General features: G+C 34.5%; 1 protein-coding gene across 2 annotated transcripts; it reads left to right on the top strand.

Moving 5' to 3' along the window:
• The first annotated feature begins 370 nt into the window (after nucleotides 1-370).
• On the top strand, nucleotides 371-11,812 carry LOC110708791 (phosphatidylinositol 3-kinase, root isoform-like). 2 transcript variants are annotated; one of them, XM_021887026.1, is made up of 18 exons: nucleotides 371-785; nucleotides 1,302-1,407; nucleotides 2,592-2,685; nucleotides 3,279-3,437; nucleotides 3,549-3,758; nucleotides 4,959-5,134; nucleotides 5,634-5,781; nucleotides 5,904-5,999; nucleotides 6,308-6,443; nucleotides 6,526-6,647; nucleotides 7,664-7,858; nucleotides 7,987-8,157; nucleotides 8,544-8,681; nucleotides 9,275-9,429; nucleotides 9,876-10,019; nucleotides 10,261-10,408; nucleotides 10,492-10,674; nucleotides 11,505-11,812. In XM_021887026.1, exons 1-17 carry the CDS (start codon nucleotides 674-676, stop codon nucleotides 10,627-10,629), a joined length of 2,448 nt encoding a protein of 815 aa, XP_021742718.1. In that variant the 5' UTR covers nucleotides 371-673; the 3' UTR covers nucleotides 10,630-10,674; nucleotides 11,505-11,812. The 2 variants fall into 2 exon arrangements, with proteins under 2 accessions (XP_021742718.1, XP_021742710.1); XM_021887018.1 differs by having other exon boundaries at nucleotides 372-785; nucleotides 11,480-11,812.
• The last annotated feature ends 571 nt before the right edge of the window (nucleotides 11,813-12,383 follow it).

Here is a 12,383-nt window from a genome sequence, read left to right as displayed (position 1 = left end):
GGAGCTTCAGGCAACTAGATTTTTTTTTTGGTTTTTTTTTTTGTTCTTGTTTTCTTTTTTATTTTATTATCAGCCTATTAAATAGCAATATGTGTCACATTAACCTGTTATAACAAGTTAAGTGACCAGTTGAGATCATTTTGAGCTAATGACTCCTAAAGTTGGGATTATTTTGACGGATTCGGCAAAAGTTGAGATTATTTTTGTCAATTTTTCCAATAATAACAGCCATCAACCAAAAAAGTCAAAATTTTGAGTTAAATTATATAATTATCTATAATTTAAAGACATAAATTAACGTTTATACCCTAAAATAAACAGTTTTTGTTTATCACGAAGATAAACTTGCATTTTCTCATAGTTTGAGGTGGTGTTGCACTTCATAAACATTCTAATAATAATGCTGGTACTCTAACGAACTCAAACAATGTTCCTCATATATGAATTACACTCAACAAATACTCGCACCATATTCTAATCTAAAATACAAACGATAGACACGCAAGAACAGATAATCTCAGGCGACACGGTGAATTAGGGTTTCTGATTCGAATAAATTTCCTTTAATTTAATTTCTGGGATTCAAATTGGGGAAGATCATAATTCAATCGAAGATAATATTTCCAAAATTAATTATATGCTTTGTAAAAGACACTGATCAATATAGCAAAGGATGAGCGGAAACGAGTTCAGATTCTTCTTATCTTGCGATATCAATCTTCCTGTTACCTTCCGAATTGATCGTTTGGAAGTTACTTTGCCCCCTCTCAAATCTTCAACTTCAGGTACATAATTCTAAATTTGTTTTGTTTTGTTTTGATTTTTTTTTTTTTTTTTTTTTTTTTGTAATTTTCTTCCAATTAGATTGTTTATTTGCAGAATTTAATTGCTCAATTTCAGTCAAATTTGTTAAATTTCTATTTTTGTGTGGAAAAGTACCCATCTTAATCATTGTGTATGTGAACTAGCTTAGTTGGTTAAAGAATTAGGAGGGAAGCGAGTTCTTTGATCAAATCCTGTCATTATTACTGCCTTTATTCATGGAAGAAGCCCGAAAAATTTCCTTCCTTTTAAAATTATGATACAATTCTAAAGCACTTTCACGAGGTAAATTAATTAAAAGAAACCTCAATGCAAGGCATATTTATAATTACTTCGTATTTTGATACAATTTAGAGGACTTTTATTTATTCTGAGATTATGGATATATTTGCCGAAGCAAGTAATTGTTGTTTGATAAGTGATTTTGGTGGTGTTTATTGTAACGATTGAGAGTATCGTCTGTGTGTTTTTGATTAAAGCCGCTGTAGACACTGGTTATGCAACTGAGGATAGGAGAGGAGAGCTTTATGTTGAATGTGCCTTGTACGTCGATGGTGCTCCTTTTGGACTTCCTATGAGAACCAGGTTTGACTATCTTAATCTCTGATACAAAATTTAACTCCTTATAGTCATCTTCATTAGTATTACAACTTTGGTCAATGTTATAAAAATTTGCATAGGGATCGTGAAGCTCCACCTTGATGTTGTGTTGAATACTATTGAATGACCTGTAATGTTGCATTGATACCGTAGAGCAACATTTGTTAGTCTATACACCCTTAATTTTAAGCTCCGACATTTCCTAGCCAATTACTACAAAACATTCCAGTATTCTTTGGAATTTACTAGGAATCTAGGCTTTGATTTAACTAAAATCCTAATCTTCCATAGTTACACAGAATTAATTCTGTTTACCATTATTTCTCAAATTATGTCCTGAATATTCTTAAAAGGCTGCGAATAAATTATGTCAAAACTCCGCTCAATATTTTTTTAAAAAGAAGCTAATCATGTGAATTCGCTTCTGTATATGACCATGTCAATAGTCATGGCATACCCATGCTATTCTTGGAAAGATGCATCATACTATACTGGGAGCCTGGAAATTGGCTGTGTAGCTTGGCTCAGCGCACAGGAACTCCACTCGGGCCATGTGTTGCTTCATTGCCTTGGGATCTTGAACCGTTAATGTCACTACATATTGAAGTCTTCCTACATGTTTGGCTTGCTGTCCTGACTGACATTTCTTGTATGCTTGGTGAGAAAAGATGTGATTGATATGGATTTTTGGTCATTTGGTGGATTATTCTGCAAGTATTTTAGTAGGGAGATTCAGTTAGCAATGATCTTGTTGGCATTTGCCAACTGGTTTGGACGTCTAATATAAATATGATGTGATTTTGTTGCTATTCTTTGTCATCAAATAGCCTTCATTTGCTTACTTTTGTGAACTGACAGTCTCTGTATCTTAGATAAAACTCATTGCTTTTTAAAGGGTGATATACTTTTGGCTCTAGGCAATAAAACAAGATGAGAGCTGAACGTAAATCTTCTTCCTAGGGTCCTATGTCATTCTCGGGTTTTGTTGATTTATATTATGAATACTCTCAGTTTATTATTATTTTCCAAACCTATTTTTTATTAGCTTATTTCAAATAGATGCGAAACAATATTGCATTCTGTCTGATGTTTATGCACATTCTCCTGTCACCTTTCTCTGTGAGCTAAACTGCAAATCTGAATTATTAAGATTTTAAATGCTCTTGTAGGCTGGAATCTGGGCAGTCTTTTTGCTGGAGTGAGCTAATTACATTGAGTACTAAATATCGAGACCTCACTGCTCACTCGCAACTTTCTTTCACGGTAACCTAGACCTTCCAATTTGTACACTTGATTGCTTTTAAAGCAAATTGATATGTGGTATTGTTGCTGTCGTACTAAGTTTCTCACCTTTCTCCTCTTTAATGCATAAGTGCATGTTTTTATATTCTGTTTATGCATTGGCTTTTGAGGAACCTTAAATGAGAACTGCAGATTTACACTATCTAGTTTGTACCTTTTTGCCATTGAGTCAAATGTAACAAGGATCCGTGTCCTTCCAGGCTCTGCCATATTCTTTTGTTTAGGATCAACCCCAGCATGTTGCTTTGAATATTACACTTTACACACCATTAGTTTGTGTAATGATGCCACTAAGTTTTAGCTCTTTTGAAGGTCAATCATTATTGTCATCACTTGCAAGTTGGTTCATTGTTGAATGTCTAAATGCATTGCTTTCCTTTTCATTAGGTCAATTTTCCTTTGTTGCACTTAGTCTTTCTGGTTTGGTGGTTAATTGGTTATCCCGTTTTCTCCCTTTGGTTCTTTGGAGAAGTATGCATTTCATTTTAATACGCCGTGGGTTTTCTTATTGTTTACCTGAGATCTATTTGTTGATTGCTTTTCTCAAAATGTAGGTATGGGATGTTTCCTGTTGCAAAGAGGAAGGGCTTATTGGTGGAGCAACCATTCTTCTTTTTAACAGCAAGAAGCAACTTAGAACTGGGAAGCAAAAGCTTAGGCTTTGGCTGGGGAAAGAAGCTGACGGAGCATTTCCTTCTTCCACACCTGGAAAGGTTATCGATTTTATTTTGTTTTGGATTAGTCACATGCTGTATTGTTTTTTTCTTTAAGAAGTTGACAATCTACAGAATTTATATTGCTTAGTGGAAAATCTGATCTTATAGGTACCAAGGCATGAGCGGGGGGAGTTGGAGCGCCTGGAGAAACTTATGAATAAATATGAAAGGGGACAAATTCCACGTGTTGATTGGCTAGATCGGCTCACATTTAAAGCAATGGAGAAGATCAAGGATCGTGAAAGTTGTGGAAGCAGGAGTTCCCAATTATATATTGTTGTTGACTTTTGCAGTTTCGAGCATCAGGTTGTCTTCCAGGTAAACATCCTTTATGCTGACTTGAAGCTTTGTAAGTCTTTTTACTGAATGATACTGTCTTCTATTGACAAAATTCTGCACTTTGGGTTCTTATGATATATGACTTCTTTAATTACTTGACTATAAGCTTGCCTTTCAAAGTTTAAAACTTGTTTGGGGATATTGCATTCCTTTCTCAGTAACACAACTAATTTGTTGGAAGATGACAATTATGGTTTGGAAATATTGTCTTGTCTTACGCTCTTGTGAACTTATATATTCCTTGTTGTGCCCTAAAACTCCTCTTTCCATGTGATGGATACACTCCTGCCAGTTTTACATTATACATTAGGCACCAATATTTTTCAAGGTTTAATTTTAACCTGTTGATCTCTCTCAAATTATATTGACAGAGTTTATAAGATATTGATATCCCCAAATACATTTCATGTTTTCAATTCTTTTTTTTTTTTTTTTTTTTTTTTTTTTTTGTATGAATTTAACAATATGCAAGTATATTTTAAGAGAAACTATCACTCAAAGTTTGACTTCAATGGCTGTGAGATTTTGTATATTCATGAAACTGATGGAGTCCAGCACATTCTCAATATATTATATTAAAAATGAAAAAAATAATAAAATTACTAAATATCAGCTCTTTGCTTTTTAAGTATGCTTATTGCTCGTCATTGCTTTATTGGATTTCTCTCAAGGGATTTTGCTATTTTTAATTTTTAAGAACTTGAAAGTTTTGTCTAGCTTTTCAATAAATTCTGATGTTCCTCTTGACTGTTAAAGGTGAACGAGTAGTCTTGTACATTACTGTTTGTTAGTTTTTGGGCTCTGAGGCAACTTTAATCTTGATAGTTTTATCTCCATAACAGGCTAAAGAAGCTTGTATGTCTTTTGGTTTGTAAAATCACATTGTGGTTTCCTATAGTAAGAATGTTGAGTGTATGAGATTTTTATTGTTGTTTTCTCTCGTAATTTTTTTTTTGTATATTCTTTCTGTTTTTCACTTTACACATTTGTTCCCAACTTTTATTCAATTGATTATTTTTCTATGCTCTTTTTTTATTTTCGGATGGTACCTTATGACGATTTATGTTAGCCGCCCCTAAATCATTTTGGGACTAAGGCTTTGTTATTGGTGTTATTGTATAAGGAATACGACTTTACCCTTAAATAACAGTTGGTATGGTTTCCTTTCTTCTTATGTAGGAATCTGGGCCAAATATGTTTTTACCATCCCCAATTGGTGCAAATGAACTTGTTACTGTGTGGGATCCCGAAGTGGGAAAGATAAATCCTTCTGAACACAAGCAAATAAAACTTGCTAGGAGCTTAACTCGTGGTATTATTGATCGAGATCTGAAACCAAGCTCTAATGAAAGGAAGTAAGTTTTGATATCTGGATTTTATTATTAAGTATATGAGACTTTTAGTAATACCTGTTGCTCTGAAAAGAAAGAGATTGTGATATTTCCAATGCTTCATAGCTGTCCTTCCCTCCTCAAGGCAGGAAATTTTGTTTTGTACCCTCACTGCCATAACCATGTACCATCTGAATCTGGCTTGCAGCTGAAGAACCTAAAGATATAGTTGGCATTGTTTCTTGCAAAATAATTCTTCTGTATTTTCATTCATAACTCTGATACTTGCCCATAATGTATACTATGCACATTTGATGTGCATTTGAAAGTTTACAGCACAGTGCTTCAATGTCTTTTTTTTTTTTTTGTTGACGTACATGGTAAAAATGTGCGTTCATAGGCATTAATTATACATGCTTTTTCTTACTGGTTTTGTTTTTTTGTTTCTTACCTATTGCTCTTCTTATACACCTTCATAACAAAATCTAAAGGTTTATAACAATTTTCTGTTTCTTACATTAAGAGTGATACAAAGGATATTAAAATACCCACCAACAAGGACTCTTAGTGGAGATGAAAAGCAGCTTCTGTGGAAATTTCGGTTCTCACTGATGTCAGAGAAGAAAGCTCTCACAAAGTTTCTTAGGTGTGTTGAATGGAGTGATTTACAGGTTAGGACACTGGGATTTTTGGCTTGTGTTAATCTGATGTTCTATCTTTAGATTGCCACATTCTACTATAGTATTGTAAGAATTAATCAGTCTAAGTGTTGGTGTGATTGATGCATATTCAGGAAGCGAAGCAGACAGTTGAACTGATGGGAAGATGGGAGACGATAGATGTCTGTGATGCACTAGAGCTGTTGTCTCCTGTATTTGAAAGTGAAGAGGTCAGTGATGCCAGTAGTTGATTTGTTTAAATATATAGATTAGTTGAAACAATATCTGCCTTTTTTAGATATACTCTAGGTCTCTAGCTCTCTCTTGATGTTGATGCATTCTTGTGGTACTACACACATAGGATGGTTCCTTTTGTTTTTCTTTTATCATCTTATTACCTTGTCCCTCTTTCATTCGGATAGGGGAGATTGAGTGTTTGCGGCTCATTTTTTCCTGTTATTATTATTATTATTATTATTATTTTTTTTCTTACTTACATTATTGAGCAACAGTAAGGGTAATTGATGTCTCTTAACAGGTTCGTGCTTATGCTGTGAGTGTTCTTGAAAGAGCTGATGATGATGAACTGCAGTGTTATCTTCTTCAGTTAGTCCAGGCCCTTCGTTTTGAGCGCTCAGATAGATCACACCTTTCTCAATTCCTTGTGCAGCGCTGTACTTTCTCGTCCACTTTTTTTGTTCAATGGATTATGTTTCTATTATGGATTGTTGACGTGATTTGAAAATCTATTTGCAGCCCTGCGAAATATTGAGTTGGCTAGTTTTCTTCGCTGGTATGTAGCTGTGGAACTACACGATCCTGCATATGCAAAACGCTTTTATTCTACTTACGAAATGCTGGAAGAGAATATGTTGAAGGTAGACATTTCTTGTTGTGAGAATAGTCAAATGCTTTGTAGTCATACAGTTTTTGCACAAATAGCCGTATTATATGTATGAGTTGTCTTCATATGATTTATTATAAAGTTACAGAACACCTTGTTATGACTTTTATGAAGTTCATTTTGTGAAAATCTTTGCATCAATGTAACCATCCTATATATGTGGCTTTGGTAGAAGTCTATGCTATCGGTTTTTGAAAACATGTGTATGGCTGTACCAATGATATACTGTGCTTTTAACTGTTTAAGATTTTAAGTATTGTTGAAAGAAATGCTTGTTCTGTGACTGATGTAGTATATGTAAGCTGGTTGTGTTTATAATGTGCAATTTACAAGACCTAGAAATTATTGGCGTTCTCCTTAAGAAAGTGAGTTAAGTTTTAGGAAATCTATTAACTATTACTAAAACAAAACGTTGCTGACGTCATCACTGTCCACATGTCACTCACATAATAAATTTTTTCCCGCCTAAATGCAATGATGATGCCTTTCTTTTTTATTTTTCTTTTTTTATTTTGGGAGAGCTACCATATTTAACAATTTTGAAATTTGAATATTAGAAGCTTCTACATTACAACTACAACCTATCAATTTATCTTTAAAAAATGAAACAATTGTAAATAGCACACTAATAAATGGACTCCTACATTGAAATATGTATTAAGCGACGTTGAAAAATTATAGTCGTGTGAGATCTTATTAGATTTGTCTTGTTTTATGCTATTCTAATATAATTTTTTATTAGTAATTTTTACTAAAACCAAAGTAAAGATATTAATGTCCAAAGTTTTGCATTTGCAAGCGTGAAACTCCAAATAGTGCAACTAAAAAACAAGAAAGTATTTAGATATTATTGAATGTTTGTGTCACTGGGATTATGTGCTACATTATTTTGTATTTTGTAGACCGTTGTTACAATGTGGTAACTGGTAAGCATGTTTTTGTATTGTTCTGGCTGGTTGTAATTACCCTTTATCATCTATGTGCTGGCAGCTATCAACTGCTAATACTGGAGGGGAGGATGGATTCAAGTTGTGGCAAAGTTTGGTTCGTGAAACAGAACTGACAGCTCAGCTGGGTTCTATAATGAGGGATGTTCGTAATGTGCGTGGTAGTACACAAAAGAAAATGCAAAAGCTTAGACAGCTTCTTTCAGGTCTTCTTTGTGAGCTTACCTATTTTGAGGAGGTATGAATTTAATTTCTTAGATGAGCTTCTAATTCATAATCTTTGAAGCCTTGTGATTAATGTACCCATGTCAAAGCTAGCAATTGCCTCTTTTGTTTAATACTGACATGTTTGTGTTGGTGATGAAGCCAATTCGATCTCCCTTGCATCCCAAAGTGCTCATTACCGGGATTTTGCCAAATGAGTGTGGATTATTTAAAAGTCAGTTGCATCCGTTACGTCTGACTTTCCGAACATCTAGCGGAGAAAGTTGTAAAATTATATTTAAGAAGGGAGATGATATGCGGCAAGACCAATTGGTATACTACAGTTCTATTTTATTCTAAACCTTTAACTGATGTAAAAAGTTTATAATGTACTTCTTTCGTTCTTTTTACTTGACCCACTTTGACTTTTACACTATTCACCACTCCTCCTTTGACCGTCTTTTGTGAATAATATGTAAGGAAAAACATATTCATGTGAGATCTTTTTGAATTCGTCTCAATAAGTACTATCATAATATATAACTTTTATAATTTTACTTTAGAGAATTAAAGTTATTGATTATTAAAGTTTTGCATTGGCAAGCGTGATAAAAGAAACAAGTCAAGTAAAAATGAACAGAGGAAGTATGTACTATTTTGGAGGAATGATTGTTTTGCTGTTTCATTCTAATATTGTGATGTTACTTACTATCTTGTAGGTGATTCAAATGGTCTCTCTCATGGATCGATTGCTTAAATTGGAGAATCTCGACCTCCACCTTACTCCATATAGAGTCTTAGCAACTGGGCAAGATGAAGGCATGATGGAATTTATACCATCGCGTTCTTTAGCTCAGGTATTGAATCTTCCCATGTTTTTTTTCCCTTGTGGCCAAGCAGCATGGCAGTATGCTTATTCTGTATGTCTTTGTATTTCTTGCATATTTGTCAACCATAAAAGTTCAAACCCGCAATATGAAAATAAAAAGGTGCGAAAATCTACGGAAACAATATATTTATTGATAATTCGTCGGATTACAACTCTCATAGATCTATTGATTTCTCTCTCAAGAAAGGCTAGGGTTTTGATACATAATTATAGTACAGGGCCTTGTCGACTTATTCCATACTATATGGCTACATGTTTGGTAGTAGGGAGGTTATGGGGTTTGTGCGACTTGTTCTATTTGAGCCTCCGAAAACTTTAAGAACGATCCTCTTTATATAGGGAGTCGTAGGTTAGAGGATAATATAGTTATCACATATTCTCTTGGGTCGTAAAGTTATTATCACATATTTTTGTGATATAATCTCCTTGTTTACATAAATTTGACACCTACAATTGACAAAATTTTGGTGTCTACAGTGTTTCCTGCATTTCGTAAGGCGCTGGATTTTGTTACTTGAAATTTGAAACCTATCTAAAAAGTCTATTCTGTTTGATCTCCAGATTCTTTCCGAACATCGCAGTATCATTGGTTTTCTGCAGAAATTTCATCCTGATGAGGAGGGACCATTTGGAATAACTGCTACCTGTCTTGAAACGTTTATTAAGAGTTGTGCTGGCTATTCTGTTATCACATATATACTGGGTGTCGGAGATAGGTAATCCATCAGCTTTAAAAAAATATTATTACAGCCTGAGCTATTAATTGCCAGCTTTAATATTATTTTCATGTACTAGTTTATTCCTTGTGGTTTTGGCTGATATATACCTACTTTGTTGTAAGTGTTGTAACTTCTTTGGCTGTTCAGCTAAGTTTGGTTCGACAAAAAGCTGTCAAAGCATAAAAGATTAAATCATTCCTTATTGAAGATTTTGTTTGTTCCTTTTTCAACGTTGAATATAGAAGTCTTAAACAGTAAACCTTAAGCTGTGGGGCACTGTAATTATTTCAGGTTGTCCTATTCTGTGTTGTACATTCAGTGACTAGAACTTTTTCTGTTGATGTTTCTCTTTCGTTACTTTCTTGCATGCTGGTTTTTTTTTTTTTTTTTGGGTGTTTTGACTAATAGATGGGTTATAAATTTATTGATATTTTGCTTTGTAGGCATCTAGACAATCTTCTCTTGAGAGATGATGGACGACTGTTTCATGTAGATTTTGGCTTCATATTAGGTCGAGACCCTAAACCATTTCCACCACCCATGAAACTTTGTAAAGAAATGGTTGAGGCAATGGGCGGAGCTGAAAGGTATTAATTTTATCTTTTTTATAATAACAAATTAATTTAATGCCAGTAAAACCAATCAACTGCAAACACATGCATTAGCTATCTTGTGTTGGTGGCCTTCTTTTTGGTTCCATTGTCAAATTGGCCTACAAATAGCTTGCTGCTTCGCTATATTTTTTTGTGTCGCTTTAGGTTGAACTTTATGCATCAATGTTTTTTAATCAGGGGTTAAAAATTCACACTATTTATTTTGTTCTTTCAGTCAATACTACACAAGATTCAAGCAATACTGTTGTGAAGCGTACAATATTCTTCGCAAATCCAGCAACTTAATTTTGAATTTGTTCCATTTGATGGCGGGTTCTAACATTCCTGACATTGCCTCAGATCCTGAAAAGGGTATTCTTAAGGTAACATTTGTTTCCATTTACTGTGTGGATCAACCTGATGGTTATTTTCTTACCAAGTTCTAAAGTTTCCATTGATGTTCTAGCTGCAAGAGAAGTTCCGGTTGGACCTGGATGATGAAGCCAGCATACACTTTTTCCAAGATCTCATCAATGACAGTGTTAGTGCCTTGTTCCCACAAATGGTTGAGACGATTCATAGATGGGCTCAGTATTGGCGTTGATCTGTATATTGATTGTGAGGCTAACAACATCAATGCAGATGCTAGGTAAGGTTCCTCAAGTTTTCCTCATCTATGTAAATGCTGAACAAGATTCCTTGAGTTGGGCTCCTTCGGAATGAGGATCCAATTTGGTCTAGCAAAATATCCCAATTGAAAGAGAATAAATTTCTGAGACTTGGCCAGTTCTTAGTGGGGCTTTATTTATTTATTTTTATTTTTTTTGGTGGGGTGGGGGTTTTGTTGGGGGTGGGGGGGGGGGTGCAGATTTGAAATATTAGTTTTATGGGAACTAGCTTGGCAACTCATTAGATCATCTCTGTCATGTCTCAGGAGAACGATCCTATGCAGTTAGATATTTGGTGCTGTGACTAGTGTTCAAAGCTCACTCCTAGTGAGTTAAGACCATAATCAATTCCTGATATTTGGTGCTGTGCTAGGTTCTTTTAATTAAGAGTTATAAATAAGTCCCTTTTGGATGAAAGTCAATGTTTGTTGCTGGGTTCTTCCTTCATTCTAAGTAGCTGTTTTGTATATACTTCATTGCCTCATTGGTACTTGTTCTTTCTAAGAAATTATAGTACTGTCTAAAGTTTGAGATAACTCTTATTTCTAACATGTTATGACTTCCATCCAAACATAAGACCCGACTCTAGTTTTTTGAAGTCAAGAACCGCCCCCCCCCCCCCCCCCTAACTCCGGCAAAATTACTTATATCGTCTTAACTCCTCACCTAGTACACCTCACATCTCCCATCCTCTTTGGTGATATTATCATCATACTTTCTTGTATCTGTCAATGCATTTCTTGCAGATTAGATTGAATCTGTTTAAATATCTGTGTTTAATGGCAGGCTTGGGCTTTTCATGCTTCTCTAGGTATTGGATTCATGATGCAAGAATTTCCGTCCTCTTCATATGGTAGATGGGATGCCAAGACAAGGAAGGAGGTGAATTTGTTCATAATCGTGCATTTACAACAGGGGTTTTTATTCTTATTTGCTCCTTTTTCATCCCCTCTTCATCTGCTTGTTCATCATTTGTACAGTATAGCATAGCTGAATAGTTTGCTAATGTTTTTAAAATGTAAAGAAAATCTTTGGTTCCATGTAAAGCTAATGAAAGAACATTTTGTATCAGATCTTTTGTTGCTGTGGAGGTTATGAAATTTTTTTATTCCGTACTTCTGCATATATTGAAGATTGAGGTATATAAACGAGTCCAAACTCAAATATTTGAGAAGTAATCGGTTGTAACATTATTGAAGTTTTGGCTAATGTGTGGTTGGTGCACCCGCATGGTGCACTCGAAAAGAACATTAGGTATATTTAAAAGAACGTGGGCGAAAAAAAAACATTATAGATATTTATAAAGAACGCGAGCATAATATGTTCTTTGGGTTTGATTATTATGTTCTTTGATTTTGAACTATATGTTCTTTACATTATACAATATGTTCTTTAATGCTTGTACGTAAAAAAAAAAAAATTTAAATTCAACCACCTGAGTAACCATGAAAAACATGTTCTTTAATGTATTATCATGTTCTTTTTGTAAAGACTTTATGTTCTTTGTCTAATGGTGATCATAGTTAGCCCGACCCGATTTTGGGCAGAATTTTTCGATCCGGAATTGGGTCGGGTCCGACCCGGCCTGAAAATTTATTTTTTTGTGCGGGTTTGGGAATGCATTTAATGCATTTTTAATTGATTTTTTTGGCCTGACCCAAAAACCCCACACGGCCCGACCATTCTAGGC

The sequence above is a fragment of the Chenopodium quinoa genome, unplaced genomic scaffold, assembly GCF_001683475.1.
Source record: "Chenopodium quinoa cultivar QQ74 unplaced genomic scaffold, ASM168347v1, whole genome shotgun sequence".
Classification (NCBI taxonomy): Eukaryota; Viridiplantae; Streptophyta; class Magnoliopsida; order Caryophyllales; family Amaranthaceae; genus Chenopodium; species Chenopodium quinoa.
The sequence above is the reverse complement of the archived record's forward strand: the minus strand, read 5'-3'. Positions and strand labels throughout refer to the sequence as shown.